This window comes from Rhinopithecus roxellana, chromosome 8 (assembly GCF_007565055.1).
Source record: "Rhinopithecus roxellana isolate Shanxi Qingling chromosome 8, ASM756505v1, whole genome shotgun sequence".
NCBI classification, from domain to species: domain Eukaryota; kingdom Metazoa; phylum Chordata; class Mammalia; order Primates; family Cercopithecidae; genus Rhinopithecus; species Rhinopithecus roxellana.
Genome location: NC_044556.1, coordinates 43,599,857 through 43,623,519, shown reverse-complemented (window position 1 = coordinate 43,623,519; position 23,663 = coordinate 43,599,857). Strand labels below are relative to the sequence as shown.

The following is a 23,663-nucleotide window of genomic DNA, read 5'->3' as shown; positions in this document are numbered from 1 at the left end:
TCAAAATTATTGACAGGCTCAGGGAAAATGCCAGCTTTATCCCCGAGTGGCTACAATCCCGCTTTAATAAATTCCAGTCTTCTTTATGGAATTAGTTAACCCCTTTATTAAGCCCTCTCTTGCTTGTGTGTCTTATATTGATATTTGGACTCTATACACAATACTATAACTCAAATTGTTTCTTCTCATCTAGAAACAATCAAACTCCAAATGATGCTGTAAACAGAGCCACACATGGACACGCCATTCTTCCGAGGACCCTTAGATTGACCCCAGGAGTAGCCCTAGCTGCTGTTCCCCATTCGACGCCCCTTTTCAACAAGAAGTAGCCAGAAGGAGTCGTCGCCCAAAACCCCCTAACAGCAGTTAGTGTAGCATCTCCACAGGGGGGAATGTTGTAGGAGTTATTAAGAAATTATTTTAGGCAGATAGAGAGGAAAAGGGGTCTTTGGGTCCTTGGGAAGTTTTCTTTTTGAGACGGAGTTTCGCTCTTGTTGCCCAGGGTGGAGTGTAATGGCGTGATCACTCACCGCAACCTCCGCCTCCCGGGTTCAAGCAATTCTCCTGCCTCAGCCTCCCGAGTAGCTGGGATTACAGACATATGCCACCACGCCCAGCTAATTTTGTATTTTTAATAGAGATGAGGGTTCTCCATGTTGGTCAGGCTGGAGTTTTCATTTTGTTAAAGCATCTCCAGAAAAGTTTCTTGTAAAGCCCCAGCCCTTAGAGCCAGGTTGGCAACCTTTGATATGCAAATGCAAGCCCGTAGAAACGGGGTCCACCCAAACGTGGTGATTCCCACGGCCTTCTTGCCCTTTCCCCACATGTTCCTGGCAATGTGGCCGCTCTCACGTATCCCCGAGTGTGTAAAACATCATGGTACCCTGCATTTGCATATTAAAAGGCTAGGGTGGGGCCGGGTGCAGTGGCTTACACCTATAAACCCAACACTTTGGGAGGACGAGGCGGGTGGATCACCTGAGGTCAGGCGTTCAAGACCAGCCTGACCAGCATGGAGAAACCGCATCTCTACTAAAAATGCAAAAAAAATTAGCCGAGTGTCATGGCACATGCCTCTATTCCCAGCTACTCAGGAGGCTGAAGCAGGAGAATCACTTGAACCCAGGAGGCGGAGCTTGTGGTGAGCCAAGATTGCACGCCACTGCACTCCAGCCTAGGCAACAAGAGTGAAACTCTGTCTCAAAAAAAAAAAAAAAAAGCTAGAGTGGGAGGGCCAGCTTTTTCCCAGGGCTATGTGAATGCCATGCATAGTCAAACCAATCCCCTGAGCCCTATGCAAATCAGACACCTCCTCCTCCAGCCTCTGTATATATAGCTAGATGGTATCTGTGGCAGCTGGGGTTCCCTCTCTCAGCTTTGGGGCCCCCCTCCCTCTATATCTGTACAGGGGAGCTTCTTCCTTCTCCCTTCCTTCTTGCCCCTTCTTGCCTATTAAACTCTCCAAATAAAACAAAAAAAAGACTACGGGTCATGGCCCCTCTCTCGTGGAATTGCAGTGAGGACTAAATGGGACTTATTGTGTGTCTGGAAGTTGAATTTGAGTCTGAGTCTGGACTAAAAGGGCCCAGAGATTGGTGACCTAAGGCCTTTGGCCCTTCATGGAGGAGGATGGAGGGAGCTGCTGGTCCACAGTTGACAGTGCCTGTTGGAATTCAGGAGTTCTGGCTCCTTTCTTGCTCTGCCTTTGAGGTTCTTCTGTGAGATTCTCTCTGGTCACAGGGCCCAAGGCCTAAGACCACCAAAGCATAAAACGTTTCCAAGGGGTGGGAAGGTTTTAATGAGCATCCCAAAGGGACCAGGGGATACAAACTCCAAATCCGGCCTTTATATCACCATTATTTCAAGCAACGGGAGGAGGCTCAGCTTTGCTTAGCTCATTCCCAGATGAAGAGGCAACTGGAGGGAAGTCCCTGAAAGTGCCTCTCTACCCAATAGAGGGGCTAAGGAAGGAAAGTGGAGAGGTCTCTGCTGCTGCTGCCGCCACTGCCACCAAAAGCAGGGAGACCTCAAGCACCAGGCTGACCTCTGGAGGTCAGGACGGACCCAGAATCTGGCAGGAATTGGGCAGGAACATCAGACCCTGGAAAGTTAGATGAGACTGAACAGGTGAGAAAACTCTTAGGGTCCCCAGACAGCACTGAGATCTCACAGAGGGGCCCCAAGAGCCCGCTGACTCCAGGGGCTGAGACACCCCAGGGAGGGAGGTACCCCTAGACTGAGACACTCACAAAAGGACCCCAGTTCAGCAAGGGTCGGAGTAAGGTCTGGAGAGAGAAGAGAGTAAAGGGCCCTGGGTGGGCAGGAGGCTGAGGAGGGAGGCTGGGGAGAGCACCAGGGCGGGGCGTCAGGCAGGTGCCTGGAAGGTGTGGCCAGAGGGGTCTCTAGCTGCTGCTCTGCTGCTCCTGCTCGCGGATGAGTTTGGCAATGGGGCCGGTGATGCCGCCTATCAAGGTCCAGTACTCGTCGAAGCTGATGCGCCCATCGTGATTGGCATCCAGGTTCTGGATGAGCTTATCTGCAGCCTTCCGGTTCCCTGTGTCCTGGGGAGGAAGCAGGGGTCAGCAATGCTGAGGGTGGAAACCCCAGAGACAGACTCCAGGTAGGACTCTAGGCAGAGACCTAGGATCTGGCCTGGGCAGCTGCTTCCCTTGGGAAATGCAAACACAGCCCCACTGGCTAGGCCTGAGCATCCTGAGCAGACAGAAGCCTGGGGGTAGAGGAGACCCTGGAGTTAGGAGGGCACTGGAAGGATAGAGGCCTCAACAGGGAAAGACACCCTGAGAGGCCAGAGGCTTGCAGGGGAGGGAAGGGGAGAGGGAGGCAAGGCCCTTGGGTGAGAGGCCTTACCGACAGCATGTGGTTCAGCTCTTTCTGGAGCATCTCGCGGAAGCTGCTCTTGCTGATCTTGTTCTTGACCAGGCTGTACTTAGACACATATTTGTAGAAGTTTTCCACCAGGACAATGACCGCCTTCTCCAGCTCCGTGTAGCAGTCTGACATCTCCCTGCTTCGCCTGCTGGTGGGGCCTGGACACCAGAAGGAGGGGAATTGAGAAGAGACCCCCTCAGGCCATACCTCCTCCTCCACGCCCACCCTAGGCCCTGGGTCCCTCCTCCTCCCTTGCTTCTGGTCGCTGGAGAAGGTGGCAGGAAAAGGGGAACAGAGTGGGTGGGGGAGAGTAAGCCCTGGAATGAGAACTATGCGGCTCCTCTAATCCAGGTTCTCCCCAGCTGAACCACCTCAACAGGTTCTCCAGGCCCTGCCCCAGCCCCAGGCACCAGGTTCCAGCCCTAGGAAGCAAGATCCCTACTGTCAGAGACCTGAGGGGCAAGAGGCTCTCACGAGAAGAGGAGAAGAGTCCACCTGCTCTCCCACCCTGCTCCGCAGCTGGCCTACCTCACCTGGGTCCAAGCATGGCTGGGACAGCTGAGATGAGCCATGGAGGTTAGGGGCAGAGGCAGCCACTCCCAGGACTGGCCGAGACCCCAGCCCCAGGAAACAAAGCAGAAAGGAAGGAGTAGGCCTTCCCCAATCCCTTGCCGGGCTCCAGGGCAGTGAGTCCAGGGTCTCAGGCCCCGGCTGCCCCTTTTGGGAAAGGACAAGGTCTAGATCTGTTGGATCAGATTTTGTGCAGCTCTCCCAACACACCCCTCCACACCCTGCTAGCCTCTCCTCCCCTATGCCCATCCCTAAATACACAGCAGGATCCAAGAACACCCCCACCCACACTTCATTACCTACGGCGGGGCCAAGCCCAGTTACAGCCCAGCTGGAGTCGGACCCTGGACACAGCAGCAGACTGCCAGAGGGCACATGCGTCACCCTCTCAACCCAGGACAAAAGACACTTTCCAAGCGGATACCGTCTTCTGAATAACAGGATATGAGGGGAGCAGGCGGATCTGGATCTACTCTGTGAGTCACAGCCCATGCCCAGAGCACCCCCCACATCAACCCCGGGCAAATCAGTCTCCCTTCCCACTCCCAAGCCCAGGAATGTGCTCCAGCCACTCTCACCCGGCAGGTCCTGGTGAAAGGAGATGGACAAAACAGGGACACAGCCACCATAAGGGCCTGAGCAAGCCACAGTCAGATTTGGAAGGAAAGGCTGCTCGGTCAGGCCCCACCACAGCCTCCTGTCCTGCCACCTGCTTTCCGTTGGCCCCTCGTGGCCATTCCTACTCCCATGCCGGCTGCCCTGCCCTCTCCAGCCAGCCGAAGCCTGCCAATCACTCGGGCCCTGCCCAAACCACGCCTCCAAAGTAAGCCCGCCTTGACCCCTGCCCTGGGTGCCATCCTTCCTGACTCCCACAGACGTGTCTGTCATCACCACTCAGCTAGCACTGGCTGGGGCCCACTAACTGGTGAGGCCACAGTGGCTTTCTGGGTCCTGTCTTATTCCTTGAGACAAGCATAGTTTTTCTTACACACGGCCAATGTATTTTCTGAACCAAACGGTGGGACTCAGACTTTAGGACAGTTTTTTTAATCCTGGGTATACACCACTCCCTGCTTTTAATCTCTGCATCTCTCCAGGCCACATTGCCTGGTCCAGTGCCTTGCTCAAGGTAGACGTTCTATAAATATTCCACCTCCTTCCAGTCCTGATAACAGGTATCGCAGGTCCCTGACCACCTTTTAAGCTTTTTCTTTCGTGAAGCTTCTTCTGAAGGAAGGGTGGGACCAGGAGGGAACAGGCCAGGAAGCAAGAAGAAGGAGAGTTGAGAGGGAGAGTCAGGCTGCGGCTTCTCTGAAGGGAAATCCTGCCCTTGTCTCCCCTCCTCCACCTGCCCAAACCCTCTGGTCCCAGCTGGGAGGATGGAGCACAGTACCAGGATGGCAGGAAGCCACACTCTTTTCCATATTCTTTTATTTAAGTGTGTAATTGCATGGTTCCATGTCAATTCTGCTGTAAGACTTTCATACAAACACTTTAACATTTACAGATGAAGAGGAAGACCATTGTTCAACCTGTGATCTGTCCGCTATGCTGCCCTTGGGTTGGAGGTGGCTCAGGTTCACGACCAGTGTTTCAGGTGATTCTGAAAACCGTGCCCATTTCTGGAAGGACTGCGCCAAGTTCACTCCCAACCAAGCCTTGGGAGTGGGAAGATAATTCAGAGACCCTCTCCACACTTAACCATCCCACACTTCGTTCCCTAAATGAGGGATCTTGTGGGAAACAGTCAGGGAGAGGAAGAGGGAAGGAAATGGGTGGTACACCTCCCTCTGCCACTCTCCCCACAGGCCAGCCTACCTCTCCCACCACCTGCCTTCTTGGAGTCATTTCTCTGAGCTGTGTCCTCCGGGCTGTCCTCAATATCATGACTCAACCCCTGCTTGGCCTCTGGCAGCAGCCAAGTGGACAAGACACAGATGAGCCCCAGAGATGACTCTGCTACCTGCTCCCAGGAGTACTGGGAGACCCACAGCGGGAGCTCCAGTGCCTCAGGGCTTCAGCTCCCAGCCCATCCTCCCAGGAATCCACCCACTCCCCACCTTCGGTAAGATGGACAGTGCTGGAGATAACCATCTGACAAGTGCTTTTCTGGAGCTTTTTCTGAAGGAAGGATAGGGTAGTAGGCAGGCAGGGATCATTACCCTCCTCTGCCTCCCTACCCTGGAGGCCAGGAGACAGGATCTGCCATCCCACTGTCCCACAAACCACCTGCTCCTCCCACCTGCCCCATTCCCCCACCAGCCAGGCCCTGGGTCTCCTGGTTCAGGGGTGGGGCATATGTTCTATCCCATCAGCCCCTTCCTAGAAAGGTCAAGCAGGAGGTCGTTCCTGCATTGGCCCTGCCACAGGTAGATCCTGGCCTGAGTGGACAGTGCACACTGGAGCCTTCCAGAAATGTGGGAATGGGAGGACCACGAGTCCTCCAATGGGACCTCTCACCTCAGGCCTCCAGCCCTACCCCAATGTTCTCATTGTCTTCCCCTTGGCTGATTCATCATTGAGCAACCAGCAGTCTCCCACCCCCACCCCGCCCACCTCAGCCCAACTTGCTGACTTCTCTGAAAGCCCAAATTGCCCTGACACCATGCCCATGGATCCCAGCCACTCCAGCCCCACCCTCCCACCCCCAGGTTCTGGGTCCCACGCCCTCCAAATGCCTCCTAACCACCCCCAACATCCCCAGGCTCCTTCTGCCTGGAGCTTCGAACATCCGCCACACCCTCCTAAGTCCACCTTCTCTTCTCACCCCACACACACCTCTAGAGTCTTAAGGTTTTTCCAGGTGTTGGGATGTGTCCCTAGACTCCTGTCCCTCCTGGTCACTGTTCTCTCCAGAGCCTAGCCCACTGCCAAACCTAAGTATGGATTCTCTGTGTCCCTTCCATCTACCTGGAATTCATTTGCTCACTTAGGCACCATGAGTTTGCTTACTCATTCATTCAGTGGCTCATTTATTGACTCTCATTCATTCACTTGCTCATTCAATAATGCATTCACTCTCTTGCACATTCATTAATTCATTCCCTTTTTCATTTACTCATTTGTCCTCTTTGCCTTCAATATACAGGGAAGGTGCCAACAGAACTGGGCTGACAATGTCACCTCTATCAGTAAGGCTGTTTCAAACGAAATTTCTCCAGCCTCAGCTGTTCCATTCTCTGCTCCCTCCTGTGTTCTTTCTCTAGTTCCACAAGGCCCTTTCCAGGAACAGCTCCTGGAGCACAGTGGGGCCTGCTTGGGTCGCGAGGTAGCCACTCTGCCTCACCCCTCACCATCCTCACAGGACTCTCTGCATCTAACTCACACACACACACACACACACACACACACACGCACACACACACATACACACGGAGCAAGGACCTCTGCCATTCCTGATCCCTTCTGCTTGGGTAACCCATCGCCCTTCCACTCACTTCAGCTCTTGGAGCAAGAAGCCAGCCTCTGATATTTTTCCAGACAAGTGAAGTTGGAGGAGTTCAGTGTGGATCTTGCCGCCGCCTCCCCCAACACACACACAACTGTCACAGCCTCACCAACACTTACTAGAATGTGGGGAAAGGCAGAGCTGGCTCCCCAGAACCCTTGCCCTCACCTCCATCCCGACTGGGCTGGGCAGGGGAAGGCTCCCATAGTGCAGGTGGCTCTGCCAAGAAAAGCAACACAAGCCGGGGCCTGCCTGGGTCCTGAGGTAGGGAAGCTGCTGAGTTCAGACCCTCTTCCAGAGAGCTCGCAGGCTCCCCACAGCCTCACTCGGGTTCCTCCCAGATCTCATCATCCCCCTCAAGGAACAGCTCCTGGAACACAGTGGGGCCTGCTTGGGTCATGAGGTAGAGGAGACGCCACCTCAGCCCCTGCCTCCTGTTCCCAGAATCTCAGGCTCCCTGGGACTCGCCTGGTTCCTTCTGGACCCCATCGCCTCTCCCAGGACACAGCTCCCAGAGCCCAGGAAGGCCTGTGTCCAAGCTCTGACCACCCCCAACCCAGACCAACACGCATTTGTCCTCTCCTATTGGGAAGGATCGAGTAGCTGTGGGCAAAGCTTCCAAATGCTCTGCCCCTGGAGAGGAGCTCCGTCAGCTGCTGCGGCAGGGAGGGGTCTCACCATCCCATGCATCCCCTCTGAAGGCCTCACCCAGCTCCCAACCCCCCAGGACTCCGCATTCCCAAACTGGCCTGTGGGGGAAAGTTAATAATTACCAAAGTCTTCCTCCCCGTTCTCTGACAGGCCCCTTTCCCCAGGCCCCCTTCACTGCCCCTTCTCCTGGCCTCCCAATACTGTGGGGCCCTCCAGCAGCCACAGACCTCCCAGGCCGGGCCTGGGGTGCTCACCTGCTGCCTCGGTCTGCCTCCGCTCCAGCAGAGCTCTGGGGCTTGGGCTCCGGCACTGCCAAGCAGCTCCCTGCACTCAGCCCAGCCGGGACTCCTCCCCACTGCACTCCCAGAATCTGTCCCACTCCCTCCCAGCCCTGCCCGCTGAGCTGGCTCAGTGGGGAGATAGTGGCTGAGCTGCCTCTTGACTTGGCCCTGGGGTTGGGCCCTTGTTAAAGGGATACACACCTTTTTTCACACTCCACTACCCCCATCCCAGAGGGAGTGGTGAAAGCTGGCACTCCCCCAACCCCACCCTCCCAGCGCCACAGGGGCTGAGCAGAACCTGACAGGGTAGAGAAAGGAAGGGAAGGACTGTCACCTGCCTTTCTCACCTGGATCACTGGGATCCCAGTTTCGGGGGCTCCCAACAGACAAGTTCAGTTAACATTCCAGGCCAGCCTAACTGGCCACAGAAACCTCCTTGCCATTGGGGTTTCAGAAATAACTCCCAACTTCTGTGCTCAAATCAGAAGGCAGATGCCAGGGACCTGTCTGGCTCCCTGGTCTTCTGTCTCCAGTCCAGCCCATCAGCTCTTCTGAGACCCAGCCCTAAGATCCCTCGTGTACAGAGAAGGACTCCTCTGGAAACTCCCCACACCCCACCGTTGCCCTAAGATACCCAAGGAAACTGGCCAACTCGACCTCCCTACACTAGGGCAGCAGCTGAAACCAAAGAGGGGCCCACTCGCCCACTCCAGCAGTAATGACATTGGCTCATTGGGCACTCGCCATGTGTCAGGCTCTCTGACAAGTGCTTTACATGACATGTGGCATTGTCCTCCTGGCAATCCTGTGGAAGTAATATTCATAATCCCCGTTTTATAGATGAGGAAACTGATACTAAGAGCATGCGCAAATTTCCAATGATAAGTGGCAGATCTGAAATCCAAACTCAGGCCAGTCAGCCTGTTTCTAACCCTCCACCCCCATCTGCCCCATTTCCCTTGTTATGTCAGCCGGGGCTCAGAACACCTGGACTAATATCCTTTTCCCCAAGTGTGCACACATACTCTCCTCTCCTATAAGAGGGTCTGCCCGTTGACAAAGAGGAACCTGTCCCTCAGAGAGGACCATGTTGCCCTTTTGGGCCTGGTACCACCCTCAACCCAAACCCATAGGGAAAAGTGAGTTCCCATTCACTTCCACTGCCAACCATTCCAGCCCCACATGCCCCACCCTACCAATGACTTTGCCATTCACCCCCAAGCTCCTCTCACCCGTGGACCCTGGGGGAGGGGGTGTCCAGTCAAGACAACATGCTTCACTTTTTTCATTTTTTTAATTAATCAAATGATACAAAACAACCATCATTCTGTCAATGCCCAAGCACCCAGCTGGTCCTCTCCCCGCATGTCACACCCTCCTCAGCCTCTCCCCCAACCCTACTCTCCCTCTTCTCCGGCCCTAGCCCAGGGACAGAGTCTAGGAGGAACCTGGGGCACAGCTGGAGGCACGAAGAGAGCCCTAGACAGACAGCCATGGTTTGGGTTGGGGAAGAGGTTGGGAAGTAGGTTCTTAAAGACTCATTTTTAGTACCAGATATCCAGCCATATTCCCAGCTCCGTTCTTCAAATCGTTTCCCACAGCCCAGCTCCTCTCTGTTCTCCCCCTACTACCAATTCTTTGGCTCTTACACAATTTTTATCCCTCAAATATTCATCCCTGGCCCAACCAGTCCCCTGAGCCTCCCTCTGGCGGGGACTCCTGCACTCATGAACTCCACAGAGCATCCAAGACAGAAGTGCACAGAGACCCTTGGGAAGGCCGTTAGGAAGCTGAACTTTGCAGAGATGAGGAGAGGTGCAGGCTAGGGAACACGGTGGTGGTAGAGGAGAGTTTTATTTCCAGGCCCACAGTCTCTCCCCAACACCCCCAAGAATTCCAGGGGGAGTTCTCAGCGCCCCCGGACAGGCCTCTCCAGCTTCACACTCTTGGCCGCTTCTCCAATCAGCTCCCAGAAACTCCCGAACTCCAGTTTAGAGTCATTGCAGCTGCCCAGGTTGGCAATTTTCTCTTCCAGGCCACAGTTGCTCTAAGGGGAGTGAAGACACCATGGCTCAGGGAGGCAGCACCTTCCGATCTTCCCACCCCACCCTGCCCAGGGGCAGACAGCAGGAGCAGAGCCTACCCGGCTCTGGGAAGGGGGAAGAGCTAGGGGTTGCAAGTGCCAGTGTGGGTGGGATCCTGGAACACTTGCTTGGGAAGTCAGGGTACTGACTGGCTGGGGTGGGGTGTGCTCCCTCCATACCGGCATGAGGTGGGGCAGCTGCTGGGTGACCAGGTCCCGTAGCTCAGATGGGGTCAGCGTCTCCTTCCCACCCTCCACAGAGTACTGGTGGAAGTTCTTGATGAGGGTCTCAATGGCCCTCTCCACATCACTGAATTCCTGAGCATCCTGAGGGCAGGGGACATCACCCACATCAGTGAAGCTCCACGCACCCCAACAGCCTGCTCCTCCAGGAGTCTGGCAAAGCCCTCAGGGCAGAAGACTGCTGGAAGGCACACAGCTCCCACCCACTCCAGAGCCCAGAATCTAGCCCCTCTCCCCTACCCCAGCTCGGCCTCCAAGCCACAGCGGCCACAGGTTGGGGAAGACTTCCCTCCCCACACCCTCCAGCTGCAGGCAGTGCAGGTCCCAGCATGCACCCAGGCATCCTCTTCCCAGGAGGACTCCATCTGCATCACCCTGTGTGGGCCTCAGAAGAGGGTTCACATCTCACTCACAGGGTCTGGGGTGCAGGGTAAGGCCAAGGTGAAGGGCAAAAGTCAGTGGGGGGACATAGACCCTCAGGGTGAAGGAGAGGAGTGTTGGAGCAGAAAGGCCAGGAGTGAATGAGCCCACCTCTGCGTTGGCTGACCGGCACTGTCCCATGGTACCCGCTGCGTCAGGTCCTTTGGTGAGAGTTCTGTTGTCCTATAGCTGGCGCCAGAGGAGCTGATGGCTCATGATCTGCCTAGAGGAGGGGGCAGGCCTGAGGTGAGGGGAGAGTCTAGCATTTCTTTCTCAACTGCCCACTTTGGCTCCACCTCAGATATTCTGTGCCTCATCAGGGGGTCAAAACCAACAGCACACAGGCCCAGGCCCTGCCTAGGCTTCAACGCATCTAGGGGGAATCCCTTGGGCCTCACCTTAGCCTCATTCTTTCCACCTCCTCCAACCACCCACCTCTTCTTGAAACACACACACCAACCTCCAGGATCTGATCCCCAGGCCTTACCCTAAGTGTGCCTTCTGGTCAGCAGGCTGTATATTTGGGTGAAAAGCCCTGGGTTTCCTTACCTGCTGGCAGCCGCAGAGACAAGACAGGAGGAGCCAGCTCACCTGAGCTCAGCTCTTATACATGGGGGAAGGGAGTGGAGGCAGGGGCTGGGCCTAAGCCACCCCTGCTATTGCAGCAGCCTGGGCTGTGAGCCAGCGTTATGAGCCCCACCCTCCACTAGCCAGAGTTCCAGAGCCTACCCTGACCCTGCCACGAGGAGAGAGCCACAGAGCACTGGGGCTGGGAAAACCCTGGCCTCAGATCAGCATGTAGAGTCACAGAGAAAGAGAGGGGACAAGGCTGAGGAGACAGGGAGGACTTGGAGACCTCATGGGGTCACCCTAGGAAGTGGAAGGGCCCTGGGGAACTGTAGGGCAGGGAGGGAGAGGGGGTCTGAATCTGTGACCAGGAAAGGAGAAGCAGGAGCCTCTGTACCCTCCATGTGTGTGTCTGTCTGTCTGTCTCTCTCTCTCTCTCTGTCTCTCTCGCACACACACACACACACACACACACACACACATACACACATACGCTTCTCCCAGCCAGGCCCAGTTTGGATACTGACACTCAAGCCTGCCTGGATCCCGGAGCCCAGCCTTTACCAGTCCTGGAGGCAGAGAGACGAATGTAGAGAACTTGAATCAGGAGGAAGAAGCCAGAGAAGGGCAGCCTGGTGGAGGGAGGCAGATGGAGTGAGTGTTCACCTGACCTCCCTTCAGCTCCCCTCAGCGGCCCAGAGTGCACAAATGCAAGGCCCACTTGCACTGCTTGGCAGCTAACACCCACTCCAAACTGGTCGGGCCACGTGTTTCTCTCTGCCTCCCTCAGAGCCCCATGCTTTCCCTAACCCAGCTGCAGAGCAACACCCCCTGATTCAGAACCCAGAATGACATCCCAGAGAGCCCAACCCCAGTGGCCCTCCTCACCTGCCCAGGCCCAGACACCCACAACCTGAAGTCATGGGGAGGGGGTAGGAAGAAGGGCAGAGCAGTAGGCATGAGTCAGGGCAAGGATGGGGTGCGGCCCAGAGCCAAAGCTCCCAGGATCTTTTCCTAAACGCTGAGATCAGAGCACACCCCACTATGTTCCTCCCCATGTCACCTTCTCAATCCAGGGCCTTCTGTGTCTCAATGGAGAGGACCTTCCAACAGTGTCTCATTCTAAGAGTTCCTCTGAAGGGCTTCAACCTGCAGGTCCCTCTGAGGGTCTCTCAGCCTGTCGGTCCCTCTGAGAGTGACTTAGCCTGGGTTCCTCAGGAAGAGGCTCAGGCTGGGGTTTCTTCACAGGGCTTCTCACGGTGAGGGAGCCCTTCAGTGCAGGAGCCCCTCTAGAATGTCTCCACCAATGGCCCCTTGGATTCCCAGTCTGGGGGTCCCTCTGAGGTCTGTCTGGGATCCTCTCATGGTGTGTAACAGGGAGCTTCCTCAGACTAAAGGTTCCTCTGGACTCATAGCTGCCCCTCATGGATGCCTGCCAGTGAGGCACAGACAGCCCTGGGAGGCCGGCCACCGAGCTGCCCGCCCCTGCACCCTCTGGTGGTGGTCATGTACACCATATGCCCCTCAAGCCAGGAAGGCAAGGCAAGTTCTGCCTCCGGTGGCACCACCCCACCCTCACCCCACAGTCCTTGAGCAGAACATCGGGCCCCTCCTTCTGGCTTCCCCACTGCTCCAGAGGGTAAGGGGAGGAGGGCCTGGTGTTCCTGAGCAACCAGCCAGAGAGGATCCTGGTTAATCAGAGCTCTGAAATCCACCTATTCTTGTCTTTATGACTTTACCTAAGATCTGTGTCCTGATCTAATACAGGAGTTAAAAATAGCACCTTCCTCAAAGGACTGTGAAAATTAACTAAGACAATACAGGCAAAATGTTTAGCACTGCACCTGGTACTTAGTAAGTGCTCTATACATGTTCACCACTATCACTGTCATCCAACGGACAAACCCAAGAAAAAGGAAGCACAGCAGGACCATGCAGCTGAGCCCCTGAGTCACCTCTCCTGCCCCACATCTCTGCCTCTACTTTTCTTTTTTCTTTTTCATTTTTCATTTTGTTTTGTTTTGTTTTGATTTGATTTTTGAGATGGAGTTTCGCTCCTGTCTCCCAGGCTGGAGTGCAATGGTGCGATCTCGGCTCACTACAGACTCCTTCTCCTGGGTTCAAGTGATTTTCCTGCCTCAGCCTCCTGAGTAGCTGGGATCACAGGCGCCAGCCTAGCTAATTTTTGTATTTTTAGTAGAGATGAGGTTTCGGCATGTTGGCCAGGCTGGTCTTGAACTCCTGACCTCAAGTGATCCACCCGTCTCAGCCTCCCAAAGTGCTAGGATTACAGGCATGAGCCATTGTGCCCAGTCCTCTGCCTCTACTTTTCATATATTCATTCATTCAACCATTTACTGGGCACCTGCTCTGTACAAGACCTGGTGCTAGATGCTGCGGAGTGTTCAAAGATGAATAACATTGCCTGTCCTCAAGGGGCTCATAATTTTCAGATCCATCCTCAGGTCAAGAGAGAGATTTCCCACCCTCTGGTGTCAAGAAAAGAAATCAGGATGGGGTGTGAGTAAGAAACAATTGTGTTTCAAGGATGAAGCTTTATTTGGGAAGAGTGCAGTTCTGCTCGGCCCTGACCAGCCCTGCCCTGCCCACCCCCATCCCAGCCAGGCGGCTTTACTTCTTCCTGATCTTCAGGTCCTTCTTCTTCCTGATTTCCTTGGCCAGCTCCCCAATCAGTCTCCAGTACTCATTGAACTTGAGCTCTGAGTCCTGATTCACATCCAAGCTCTTCATCTTCTCATCAAGAGAGCCCACATCCTGAGAAGGCACCAAAGGGAAGGGTAGAGTTAGAAACAGGTTCTTGAGAAAACAGGGAGGGAAGAATTGCCAGCTGCCATTCTCTCAAGGCCCTTCCCTCAGAGAGCAGTGGCACCTGCCCCTTCTCTAAAGAATGAGGCTGCAGCCCCAAAACTGCACTGCCGTGGGGTGCCTCTCCAAGGAGCACCAACAGAGAGAGGTGGAGGGGCCTGAGTCCTAGTGCTTGCCATTGTGTAAATACTTCCACTATGGCACAAACAGGTTGTTGCTTAATATAAAGCTGGAAAGAAATGCACACAATCTGCTCTCACCAGCACACTGCTGCAGCTGCTATGGGATCAGCCCAAGGATTTGCCAGCATCTCAGGGAGATGCTGCAGGGTTGGACCCAGTCTGAGCTTTCTGGGGCCACCCTCCTCTTTATCAGAAAGCTGGAGAAGCTCCCAGTACTTAGCTGCTCATTCACACGGCCCTTGTGTCTTTTCATTCATCCAGCTGGGTCACTAGACCAGGGGAAAGACATGGAGTATATGGGTTTTTAGGGGGCCCTTGACAGGGTCTCTCTCATAGGCCTGTGAAATCGATGGCAACAGTAAACCGGACGTCCTGATCGAAGGACCTGTTGCCAGATAAACAAGCAGAACCAAAAAGTTGACTGTTGAATAATAGTTCAACATCAAACCAGAGAAGGGTGCCTCAGGCAGGGTGTGATGCTCAAGGTTTGAACCAACATTTGGATGCAGACAGAGAAGACTCACCAAATCTCTAAAGGGAACAAAGCTGATTCACAGAAGAGCTAAAAAGACTTTTTTTTTAAGTTACAAGCACATTTAATTATAAAACACTATAAGCACTGCCAGTGGAAGGCAAGGATGGCTACTGTAACATTATATTGGGGGTGCATTCAATTAGTAAAGATAAATAAATAAGTATTAAGAAGGAAGAAGCAGGAAGGGTGTGGTGGCTTACGCCTGTAATCCCAACACTTTGGGAGGCTGAGGTGGGTGGATCACTTGAGGTCAGGAGTTTAAGACCAGTCTGGCCAACAAAGCGAAACCCTACCTCTACTAAAAATACAAAATTTAGGCAGGCCAGGTGTGGTGGCTCACGCCTGTAATCCCAGCACTTTGAGAGGCCAAGGCGGGTAGATCACCTGAGGTCAGGAGTTCAAGACCAGCCTGGCCAACATGGGGAAGCCCTGTCTCTACTAAAAATACAAAAATTAGCCAGGCATGGTGGTGGGAGCCTGTAATCCCAGCTACTCAGGAGGCTGAGACAGGAGAATTGCTTGAACCTGGGAGGCGGAGGTTGTGGTGAGCAGAGATCACACCATTGCACTCCAGCCTGGGCTACAGAGTGGGACTCTGTCTCAAAAAAAGAAAAAAAAAACAAAAAACAAAAATTAGCTGGGTGTGGTAGGGCACACCTGTAGTCCCAACTACTTGGGAGGCTGAATCAGAAGAATCCCTTGAGTGTGGGAGGCAGAGGCTGTAGTGAGCCGAGATCAAGCCAGTACCCTCCAGCCTGGGTGACAACGAGACTCTCTCAAAAAAAAAAAAAAAAGAGCTGTGACAGAAACAAAACAAAGGCCAAATACCAAATACCACATCAGTATCAGTGGGTTCCACAGCCCTGGATTCAACCAACCTAAGACCAAAAATATTTGAAGAAAAAAATCCACAAAATTCCAAAAAGCAAAACTTAAATTTTGCCCCATGCTAAGTACTACGTTGAATCCATGTGAATGAAGTGATGAGTAGGCATTGCATTATGTATTACAAGTAGCCTAGAGTTACTTGTAATTTAAAGTATATAGGAGGACGTGCCTAGGTTATATGCAAGTACTATCTGATTTTATATAAGGGATTTGAGGCGAGCCATGGTGGCTCACACCTACAATCTCAGCACTTTGGGAGGCCAAGGTGAGAGGATCGCTTGAGCCCAGGAGTTCAAGACCAGCCAGGGCAACATAGTGAGACCCCCATCTCTACAAGAAAAGGACCAAAAAAGGTACTGGAGCATCCAAGGATTTTGGCATCCAAGGGGGTCCTGGGAATAATTCCCATGGATACAAAATGACAACTATATATTTCATATTATACCACAGGCATATTACAAAAAAAAACTTGAATAAATAGAAAATTAAATAAATATGTATTTTTCTTAAACAGAAAGGCTCAATCGGGTAAAAATGTCAATTTTCCCTAAAATATATCTTTTATATGATCCCAATTAAGCGATTTACAGGATTTTTTTTTTCTTTTTTTTTTTTTTTGAGATGGAGTCTCACTCTGTTGCCCAGGCTGAAGTGCAGTGGTACAATCTCAGCTCACTACAACCCCTGCCTCCTGGGTTCAAGCAATTCTCCTGCCTCAGCCTCCCGAGTCGCGAGGATTACAGGCACCCACCACCACACCTGGCTAATTTTTGTATTTTTAGCAGGGATGGGGTTTCACCATGTTTGCTAGGCTGGTCTCAAACTCCTGACCTCAGGTGATCCACCCACCTCAGCCTCCCAAAGGGCTGGGATTACAGGCATGAGCCACCACACCCGGCCTACAGGATTCTTTTTAACATTATAAAATGTTACTGGCCAGGCATGGTGGCTCACACCTTTAATCCCAGAACTTTGGGAGGCCAAGGCAGGTGGATAATTCAAGGTCAGGCATTCAAGACCAGCCTGGCCAACATGATGAAACCCCATCTCTACTAAAAATGCAAAAATCAGCCAGGCATGGTGACGCATGCCCATAGTCCCAGCTACTTGGGAGGCTAAGGCAGGAGAATAGCTTGAACCCAAGAGGCGGAGGTTGTAGTGAGCCGAGATCACACCACTGCACTCCAGCCCAGCCTGGGTGACAGAGTGAGACCTTATCTCAAAAAAAAGAAGAAAGAAGAAGGAGAAGAAGGAGAAGAAGGAGAAGGAGAAGGAGAAGAAGAAGAAGAAGTTGTTGAAGTTCCATTTCACTCCAAATTATATCAGCGTAAATCAGAAAAAGATACCATTTTCACATCGTAGATTAGCAAAAATTAAAAGCTCAATAATACCCAGTTTGGACAAGTACAAAGGCATCACATGAAGTGTGGGTGGCCATATAAACTGGTACAACTTTTTTAGGAGGCAAATTGGTAATATTCACAAAAATTAAAAATGAAGGCCGGCCAGGCGCGGTGGCTCAAGCCTGTAATCCCAGCACTCTGGGAGGCCGAGACGGGTGGATCATGAGGTCAGGAGATCGAGACCATCCTGGCTAACACGGTGAAACCCCGTCTCTACTAAAAAATACAAAAAACTAGCCGGACGACGTGGCGGGCGCCTGTAGTCCCAGCTACTCCAGAGGCTGAGGCAGGAGAATGGCGTGAACCTGGGAGGCGGAGCTTGAACCTGGGAGGCGGAGCTTGCGGTGAGCTGAGATCTGGCCACTGCACTCCAGCCTGGGTGATAGCGAGACTCCGTCTCAAAAAAAAAAAAAAAAAAAAAAAAATGAAGGCCGATCTTGGTGGCTCAGCCCTGTAATCCCAGCACTTTGGGAGGCCGAGGCAGGCGGATCATCTGAGGTCAGGAGTTCGAGACCAGCCTGGACAACATGGTAAAACCTCGTCTCTACTAAAAATACAAAAATTAGCCAGGCGTGGTGGCATGAGCCTGTAGTCCCAGCTACTCAGAGAGGCTGAGCCAGGAAAATCGCTTGAACCTGGGAGGCAGAGGTTGCAGTGACCCAAGATTGCACCTCTACACTCCAGCCTGGGTAAAAGGGCAAGATTCTGTTAAAAAAAAAAAAAAATTAAAAATGAACATACCACTTAACCTAATATTTCTACTGCCAAATATTTACCTTATGTTGTTATTTTCCCACCAGTACGTAGGTATACAGACACGGATGTTTGCAAGAAGGAAGAAATGGACATAAGAAAAATTTCCATCAGTGAAGGATTGGACTGGGCATAGTGGCTCATGCCTATAATCCCAACCCTGTGGGAGGCTGGGGCAGGAGGATCACGCAAGCCTATGAGTTCAAGACCAGCAAGGGCAATATAATGAGGCCCTGTCTCTACAAAAAAAAAATTTTAATTAGGCCTCAGTTTCCATATATGTGAAATGAGGAATGCGGACTGTGGTTTCTCTTGGCCTCCTTCTAGCTGTGATGGTCTGTGAATCTCCTGGAAGCCAGCTCTGGGCCCAGTCTTGTCTTGGGGAAATTAGACCAGAAAGGCACAGAGCATACACAAGAACCCAACAGCATCATCTGATACAAGCCCATACTCTCACTGACACACAGTATCTTTGCTTACCTAATTACATGCACGCACACATACAGAGGCCCTGTCTCTACAAACAATTTTAAAAATTAGCCGGACATGGTGGCACATGCTGTAGTCCCAGCTACTCAGAAGGCTGAGGTGGAAGGATCACTTAAGCCTGGGAGGTGGAGGTGGCAGTGAACTGTGATCATGCCACTGCACTCTAGCATGGGCAACAAAGTGAGATCCTATCTCAAAAAAAAAAGAGGTATCAGTTGTAAGCTTGTAAGAATGATACAGTGGAGAAGGAAAATTTGACGATGCAAGAAAGAGAGGAGTAATTTCAAGAGGAAAGTCTTTAAGTAGGTGAGAGGGGATGGGATCCAGGGCACCGGTGAAGGGTTGGCCTTAGGGGCAGTGACGGATCATTTGCATAACAGGAAAGACTGCTGATTTCAGGTAGGGAGCATGTACAAGTTTCCTGATTGCTCCTATTTTCTTTTTTCTTTTCCTTTTTTTTTTTTTCTTTGAGACAGTCTCCCTCTGTTGCCCAGGCTGGAGTGCAGTGGTATGATCTTGGCTCCCTGCAACCTCTGCCTCCCAGGTTTAAGCAATTTTCCTGCTTCAGCCTCCCAAGTAGCTGGGATTACAGGTGCACACCACCATGCCCAGCTGATTTTTTAAATATGTTTTTAGTAGAGATGGGGTTTCACTATGTTGGCCAGGCTGGTCTCGAACTCCTGACCTTCTCAGTGAGTAAACTTCTCAAGAAAATGGAGAATGTGGAAAGATGTACTGAGCTTCGAAGAGAGAAGACAAATTGTGAAATAATCATCTGAAAGAACTGGTAAATGAATCAACCAGGGAAACCTAGTAGAACCGCCAGGCATTGCCAAGGGTCCCTTTTGGGGTCTGTGGTTATAGATTTAAAGTGAGACAAGTCAACAAAACTGTGCATTTTTCTTCAGCCGGATTCAGCTATCCAAGTGCAGGTGCAGAACAGTGGATTTAACCGGCAAGTTACCATAGGTGAAATGGTGGATTAACTGGGTTGAGAACAGAGAGAGACAGAATCAACGGAGTTAAGGCAGTGATTACAATGAGAAGCCTTAGAACCTGAGGTGAGGAAGAAGGGCAATGAGGACATGAGGGATGTTGATGGAAGATGCAAAAGTGAGAGGGTCAAGAGACTGAAGGTACCTGAGGAGTCAGGGAAGTGCTGGAGTGGAGAAGCTAGAGAGGGGAACAGAACCAGAATGACAGGAGGAGGTCAGCAGATAAAGGGAGACTTGAAATCAAGATTTTGGAAGTGGTGCGTCATTTTGTTAATGACACAGTCTAAAGCATGAACAGAGGAGTGGGATGCTGAGATGCAAGAAGACAAATCTTTCTGGAAATGAGGAGTTGAGAAAATTGAAAGGCCCAGGTGTTGGATGAATTGTCTGTGTGGATGCTGAAGCCACTGAGAATAACAATGGATGCTGAAGCCACTGAGAATAACAACAGAAGCAGTGATGAGAAGAAAACAGTGAGCCAGGAGCTGAAGAGCTGTAAGGAGTGCAATAAAAAGAATGGCAGGTTGCAGATGAGCTTCCAAGGAGCTGGGAACTCTTAGAAAGAAGAAGAAACTAAAATCTAGAAGTAATGCAAAGCAGAGAGGTCACTTCCTACACTTCCAGGCCCAGAGGAAGTTGAATTTAGGAAAAAAAAAAAAAAAAAGTCACTGCTTGACAAGGATATAAGGAATGCTGTCCCTTCAGGAGAGAAACTGAAGTTTCCAGTAAAAAGATGAAAGGAAACGTCTGACTGGGCACAGTGGCTCACACCTGTAATCCCAACACTTTGGAAGGCCAATGCAGGAGGATCACTTGAGGCCTGGAGTTTGAGACCAGCTTGGGAAACATAGAGAAACCCCATCCCTACAAGTAACTTAAAAACTGGCCAGGCACGGTGGCTCACGCCTGTAATCCCAGCACTTTGAGAGGCTGAGGTGGGCGGATCACCTGAGGTCAGGAGTTCGAAACCAGCCTGGCCAACATAGCGAAACCCCATCTCTACTAGAAATACAAAAATTATCTGGGCATGGTGGTGGTTGCCTGTAATCCCAGCTACTCATGACACTGAGGCAAGAGAACCGCCTGAACCCAGGAGGCAGAGGTTGCAGTGAGCCGAGATCGCACCACTGCACTCCAGCCTCGGTGACAGAGTGAGACTCTCAAAAAAAGAAAACATTAGCCAGGCAGTGTGGCATGTGCCTGTGGTCCCAGCTACTTGTGAGGCTGGGGCAGGAGGATTGCTTGAGCCTGGAAGGTCAAGGATGCAGTGAGCTGTGATCGCACAGTGGCTTGGGCAACAGAGTGAGACACTGTCTCAAAAAAAAAAAAAAAATCTGAGAAGTTGGAAGTTGTAGGGGATTTTGCAGATGAAAGACCATGAGTTTCAGAGACTCATTGTGTTCAAGGAGTCCATATTCACACACTTCAATGTGCCTGTGGATTTTCAGAAAAGATGTAAAACAAACTGTCAACACCCTGGAATGACCAGGCCTCTTTGAGCCCAGAGTCAATGAAATTTAAGACCTGACTCCAGCCTGTGAGTGGGAGAGAAGGAATGACTCTGTCTTACACCCTAGTAAGGGGATGCCCATAGCAAGTGGGGAGTCTTCACAGATGCATCCCACAGACCCCCTACACTGAGGTCTATGACTCCATGAATTTGGCTGTGTTTTCATTTTTGATAAGCCCCTTTCCACTGCTAGGCCTCAGTTTCTATATATGTGAAGTGAGGAACACGGACTGTGTTTTCTCTTGGCCTCCTTCCAGCTGTGACAGTCTGTGAATCTCGTGGAAGCCAGCTCTGGGTCCAGTCCTGTCTTGGGGAAATTAGACCACAAAGGCACAGAGCATACACAAGAACCCAACAGCATATTCTGATACAAACCCGTACTCCCACTGGCACATAGTATCTTTGCTTATCTAATTATATGCATACACACACAAACACACACACATACACACCAGGCAAGAAAACCAATCCCAGCACTTTGGGAGGCCGAGGCGGGTGGATCACCTGAGGTCAGGAGTTCGAGACCAGCCTGGCCAACCTGGTGAAACCCTGTCTCTACTAAAAATACAGAAATTGGCTGGGTGTGGTGGCGTGCACCTGTAATCCCAGCTACTCAGGAGGCTGAGGCAGGATAATCATTTGAACCCTGGAGATGGAGGTTGCAGTGAGCCAAGATTGCACCACTGCCCTCCAGCCTGGGCAACAGAGTGAGACTCTGTCTCAAAAATAATAAAAATAAAAAAAATAAAACCTGCAACCATTTATACATGCAGCTACCCACATCCTTTCTTGTGGTCACATTATCGTACTCGGCACCATCACGTCCTAAACACAGTGTCCCATAATCACCATCTCACAAAATCTCAGTCCCAGACCTCTGCCTACCTTGAGCAGATGGGGCAACTGCTGGGTAACCAGCTCCTTGAACTCGTTGATGCTGAGGCTATCCTTCCGGCCCTCCTGCCTAGCAAAAGTGAAGAAGGTGGTGACCACGGTCTCAATGGACTCCTCTAGCTCTGTCAGTGGTTCTGCTGCCATTAGGACCCTGAGGCCAAAGCTGATGTCCTTAAGGGGCTATCTGACCTTTGTCAGGGCTGACCTGTGGAACAGAGAAGGAGCAGAGAGGGAGAGTCAGGGAGCCCCAAGATGCAGGAATGGTTCAGAAGGCCCCTGCCTTGGTGTTATCGCATCAGGTCTTGGCCTGGAGAGGGCATTATGGGGAAAGAGGGAGAGGACAGGGGTTGAGCTTGGGGCAGCAGACCAGACAACAGCATTTCAGTTTAGGTGGGGGCAGAAGATTCGGCTCCAGAAACCCCCTCTTCTGTAGGTCTCACAATCTGGGCTCCTTTTTAAATGTCTGTGGTTTAGGGACCCCTCTGTGGTGATGCCTCCATCTGGAGACCTCTCTACTTGAGAGGAGGTTTTCAGTTGAGGGTCCTTCCTGGAGTCCTTAGAGTCTGGTGGCCCCTCTGTGGCGTGTCTATCTCAAGAGTCCCTTCTTGTCTCACCCAGCCTCACAGGTCACAAGGTTGTTTGTCTCCAAAGCTTGTTTATGTTGGGACCTGGTCTCCAGCCACTCGCATCCGCCCACACACACTCTGACCGCTTCTCCCAGCAGAGAAGCACAGGGTCTGGCAAATGTTCCCTGTGGTCAGAACTGGCTCCGTCTGAACAGACCCATTTTCTCTGCCTGGATCCACCCTTACCTCTCTCGTCAGGGCAGCAGGGCAGAGTGCTGAACCCAGGACCCCACAGATCCTCCCCGCTCCTGTCTCCCGATGACAAGGGTCCTGGAACGGGGTGTCTCTGACTCCCTGCCCCACGACGGGTTTAGTACAGGTACTCACAGCCCCCTGGGGTGCGGTGGGTGGGGCTGGAAGAGGCATTCTCTTTTCTGTCCACCCCGTCACGCACTCCGGCACGCAGTTGTTCGATCATCCAAAGCTGCTTCCTGAATTCCTGTTTGAGCCAGCTCTGGGGGAGGGACCTGGGAGCCCAGGAAGAAAAAATGATCTCCAGGCTCCCTCCAGGGTCGGCAATGAGACTTACCGGGCAAGGAGATGGGGTAGAGCGAGCTGGAGTCTCAGGGCTGAGGTTTATAAGCAGCAGGGAAGGAGGAGACAGCTGCTTACAAGCCCGGAGGTGTCAAATTTCCGTGGTGGATTCTGAAGACTAGAGACAGCCCAATCACGCCTCTTGCCCTGAACCCTCAGGCCTGGACCAGGGCTCCCTGCCAGCCACACGAGCGCCCCCACTTGGTCAGGGAGAGGAGCTGTCTGGACAGATTTCATTCAGCAGGGGTCCCAGGATCCTAGTCCTTTCAATACTGGGGGCTGTTGCCACCACACCCCATGTCTAATCAGGAGTGTGTATGCTGAGGGGGGAAGAGGGAGGAAACCAATTGAGGGAGCTCAACACTGAGAGGCCCAATCTGAGACATACACAGAGGCCCCTTAGAATGAAACCCCACAAAGGATGCTACAGCCCCAGATCCCTCAGAGAACCCCAGGCTGAGGCCCCACACACAGAGGGGGATCCAGGTTGAGACCCCTATAGAAGAGTCCTGGATCGAAATCCCTCTGTGGGTTCTCAGACTCCCAAGACTTAAGTTACTCACTGAGAGTCCTCTCAGTGAGGCCCCATGGAGGAGTCACAGACTAAGATCCCCTCAGCAGAATTCCCCCCTTACCCGGCTCAATCAGCACAGTCAGCTGCAGGTACTGCAAGGCCCAGCTTGGGGTGAGACAACCAGTATCCCTCCCACGACCTCCTTCCCACCTCTTTCCCCTGCACCATCCACTGCTGCCTAAAGAGAAAGGAACGGGGCAAGCAAGGCTGGGAAAGAGACAAGGGCCGCCTGTTCCAGCCCAGGAGACAGAGGGCGCCTCTGTCTGCTCCTGGCCCCTTGCCCCACAGGGTGTTCGTCTGTG

The 23,663-nt window shown here is 52.4% G+C and overlaps 3 protein-coding genes across 11 annotated transcripts; all 3 read right to left on the bottom strand.

Annotated features, from left to right (window-relative positions):
* Positions 1 to 1,774: 1,774 nt before the first annotated feature.
* On the bottom strand, positions 1,775 to 8,029 carry S100A16 (S100 calcium binding protein A16). Of its 3 annotated transcripts, none has more exons than XM_010364774.2 (3): positions 7,813 to 8,029; positions 2,869 to 3,047; positions 1,775 to 2,561 (listed from the first exon to the last, which is right to left on the bottom strand). In XM_010364774.2, exons 2-3 carry the CDS (start codon positions 3,019 to 3,021, stop codon positions 2,403 to 2,405), a joined length of 312 nt encoding a protein of 103 aa, XP_010363076.1. In that variant the 5' UTR covers positions 3,022 to 3,047; positions 7,813 to 8,029; the 3' UTR covers positions 1,775 to 2,402. The 3 variants fall into 3 exon arrangements, with proteins under 3 accessions (XP_010363076.1, XP_010363075.1, XP_010363077.1); XM_010364773.2 differs by lacking the exon at positions 7,813 to 8,029 and adding an exon at positions 3,759 to 4,209; XM_010364775.2 differs by lacking the exon at positions 7,813 to 8,029 and adding an exon at positions 4,038 to 4,209.
* A 1,085-nt stretch (positions 8,030 to 9,114) lies between these two features.
* On the bottom strand, positions 9,115 to 11,842 carry S100A14 (S100 calcium binding protein A14). Of its 3 annotated transcripts, none has more exons than XM_010364772.2 (4): positions 11,717 to 11,842; positions 10,697 to 10,808; positions 10,103 to 10,249; positions 9,115 to 9,886 (listed from the first exon to the last, which is right to left on the bottom strand). In XM_010364772.2, exons 2-4 carry the CDS (start codon positions 10,724 to 10,726, stop codon positions 9,749 to 9,751), a joined length of 315 nt encoding a protein of 104 aa, XP_010363074.1. In that variant the 5' UTR covers positions 10,727 to 10,808; positions 11,717 to 11,842; the 3' UTR covers positions 9,115 to 9,748. The 3 variants fall into 3 exon arrangements, with proteins under 3 accessions (XP_010363074.1, XP_010363073.1, XP_010363072.1); XM_010364771.2 differs by lacking the exon at positions 11,717 to 11,842 and adding an exon at positions 11,135 to 11,192; XM_010364770.2 differs by lacking the exon at positions 11,717 to 11,842 and adding an exon at positions 11,073 to 11,155.
* A 1,845-nt stretch (positions 11,843 to 13,687) lies between these two features.
* S100A13 (S100 calcium binding protein A13) lies at positions 13,688 to 23,537 on the bottom strand. Of its 5 annotated transcripts, none has more exons than XM_030935472.1 (4): positions 23,423 to 23,537; positions 22,783 to 22,905; positions 21,619 to 21,832; positions 13,688 to 13,927 (listed from the first exon to the last, which is right to left on the bottom strand). In XM_030935472.1, exons 3-4 carry the CDS (start codon positions 21,769 to 21,771, stop codon positions 13,784 to 13,786), a joined length of 297 nt encoding a protein of 98 aa, XP_030791332.1. In that variant the 5' UTR covers positions 21,772 to 21,832; positions 22,783 to 22,905; positions 23,423 to 23,537; the 3' UTR covers positions 13,688 to 13,783. The 5 variants fall into 5 exon arrangements, with proteins under 5 accessions (XP_030791332.1, XP_010363063.1, XP_010363061.1 ...); XM_010364761.2 differs by lacking the exon at positions 22,783 to 22,905 and adding an exon at positions 22,581 to 22,720 and having other exon boundaries at positions 23,423 to 23,533; XM_010364759.2 differs by lacking the exon at positions 23,423 to 23,537 and having other exon boundaries at positions 22,783 to 22,942.
* Between the last annotated feature and the right edge of the window lie 126 nt (positions 23,538 to 23,663).

Excerpts from the sequence above, each read along its gene's own strand:
- S100A16 (XM_010364773.2), bottom strand. The coding sequence starts at position 3,951 with ATGGGCTGTGACTCACAGAGTAGATCCAGATCCGCCTGCTCCCCTCAT. Across the intron at positions 3,048-3,758 it reads TGGGCTTGGCCCCGCCGTAG|GCCCCACCAGCAGGCGAAGC; the intron begins GTAATGAAGTGT and ends TCTGGTGTCCAG. Across the intron at positions 2,562-2,868 it reads AGCTGAACCACATGCTGTCG|GACACAGGGAACCGGAAGGC; the intron begins GTAAGGCCTCTC and ends CTTCCTCCCCAG.
- S100A14 (XM_010364772.2), bottom strand. The coding sequence starts at position 10,726 with ATGGGACAGTGCCGGTCAGCCAACGCAGAG. Across the intron at positions 10,250-10,696 it reads GCCGGTCAGCCAACGCAGAG|GATGCTCAGGAATTCAGTGA; the intron begins GTGGGCTCATTC and ends CCCTGCCCTCAG. Across the intron at positions 9,887-10,102 it reads AGCTGCCCCACCTCATGCCG|AGCAACTGTGGCCTGGAAGA; the intron begins GTATGGAGGGAG and ends CACTCCCCTTAG.
- S100A13 (XM_030935472.1), bottom strand. The coding sequence starts at position 21,771 with ATGGCAGCAGAACCACTGACAGAGCTAGAGGAGTCCATTGAGACCGTG. Across the intron at positions 13,928-21,618 it reads AGTTGCCCCATCTGCTCAAG|GATGTGGGCTCTCTTGATGA; the intron begins GTAGGCAGAGGT and ends GTGCCTTCTCAG.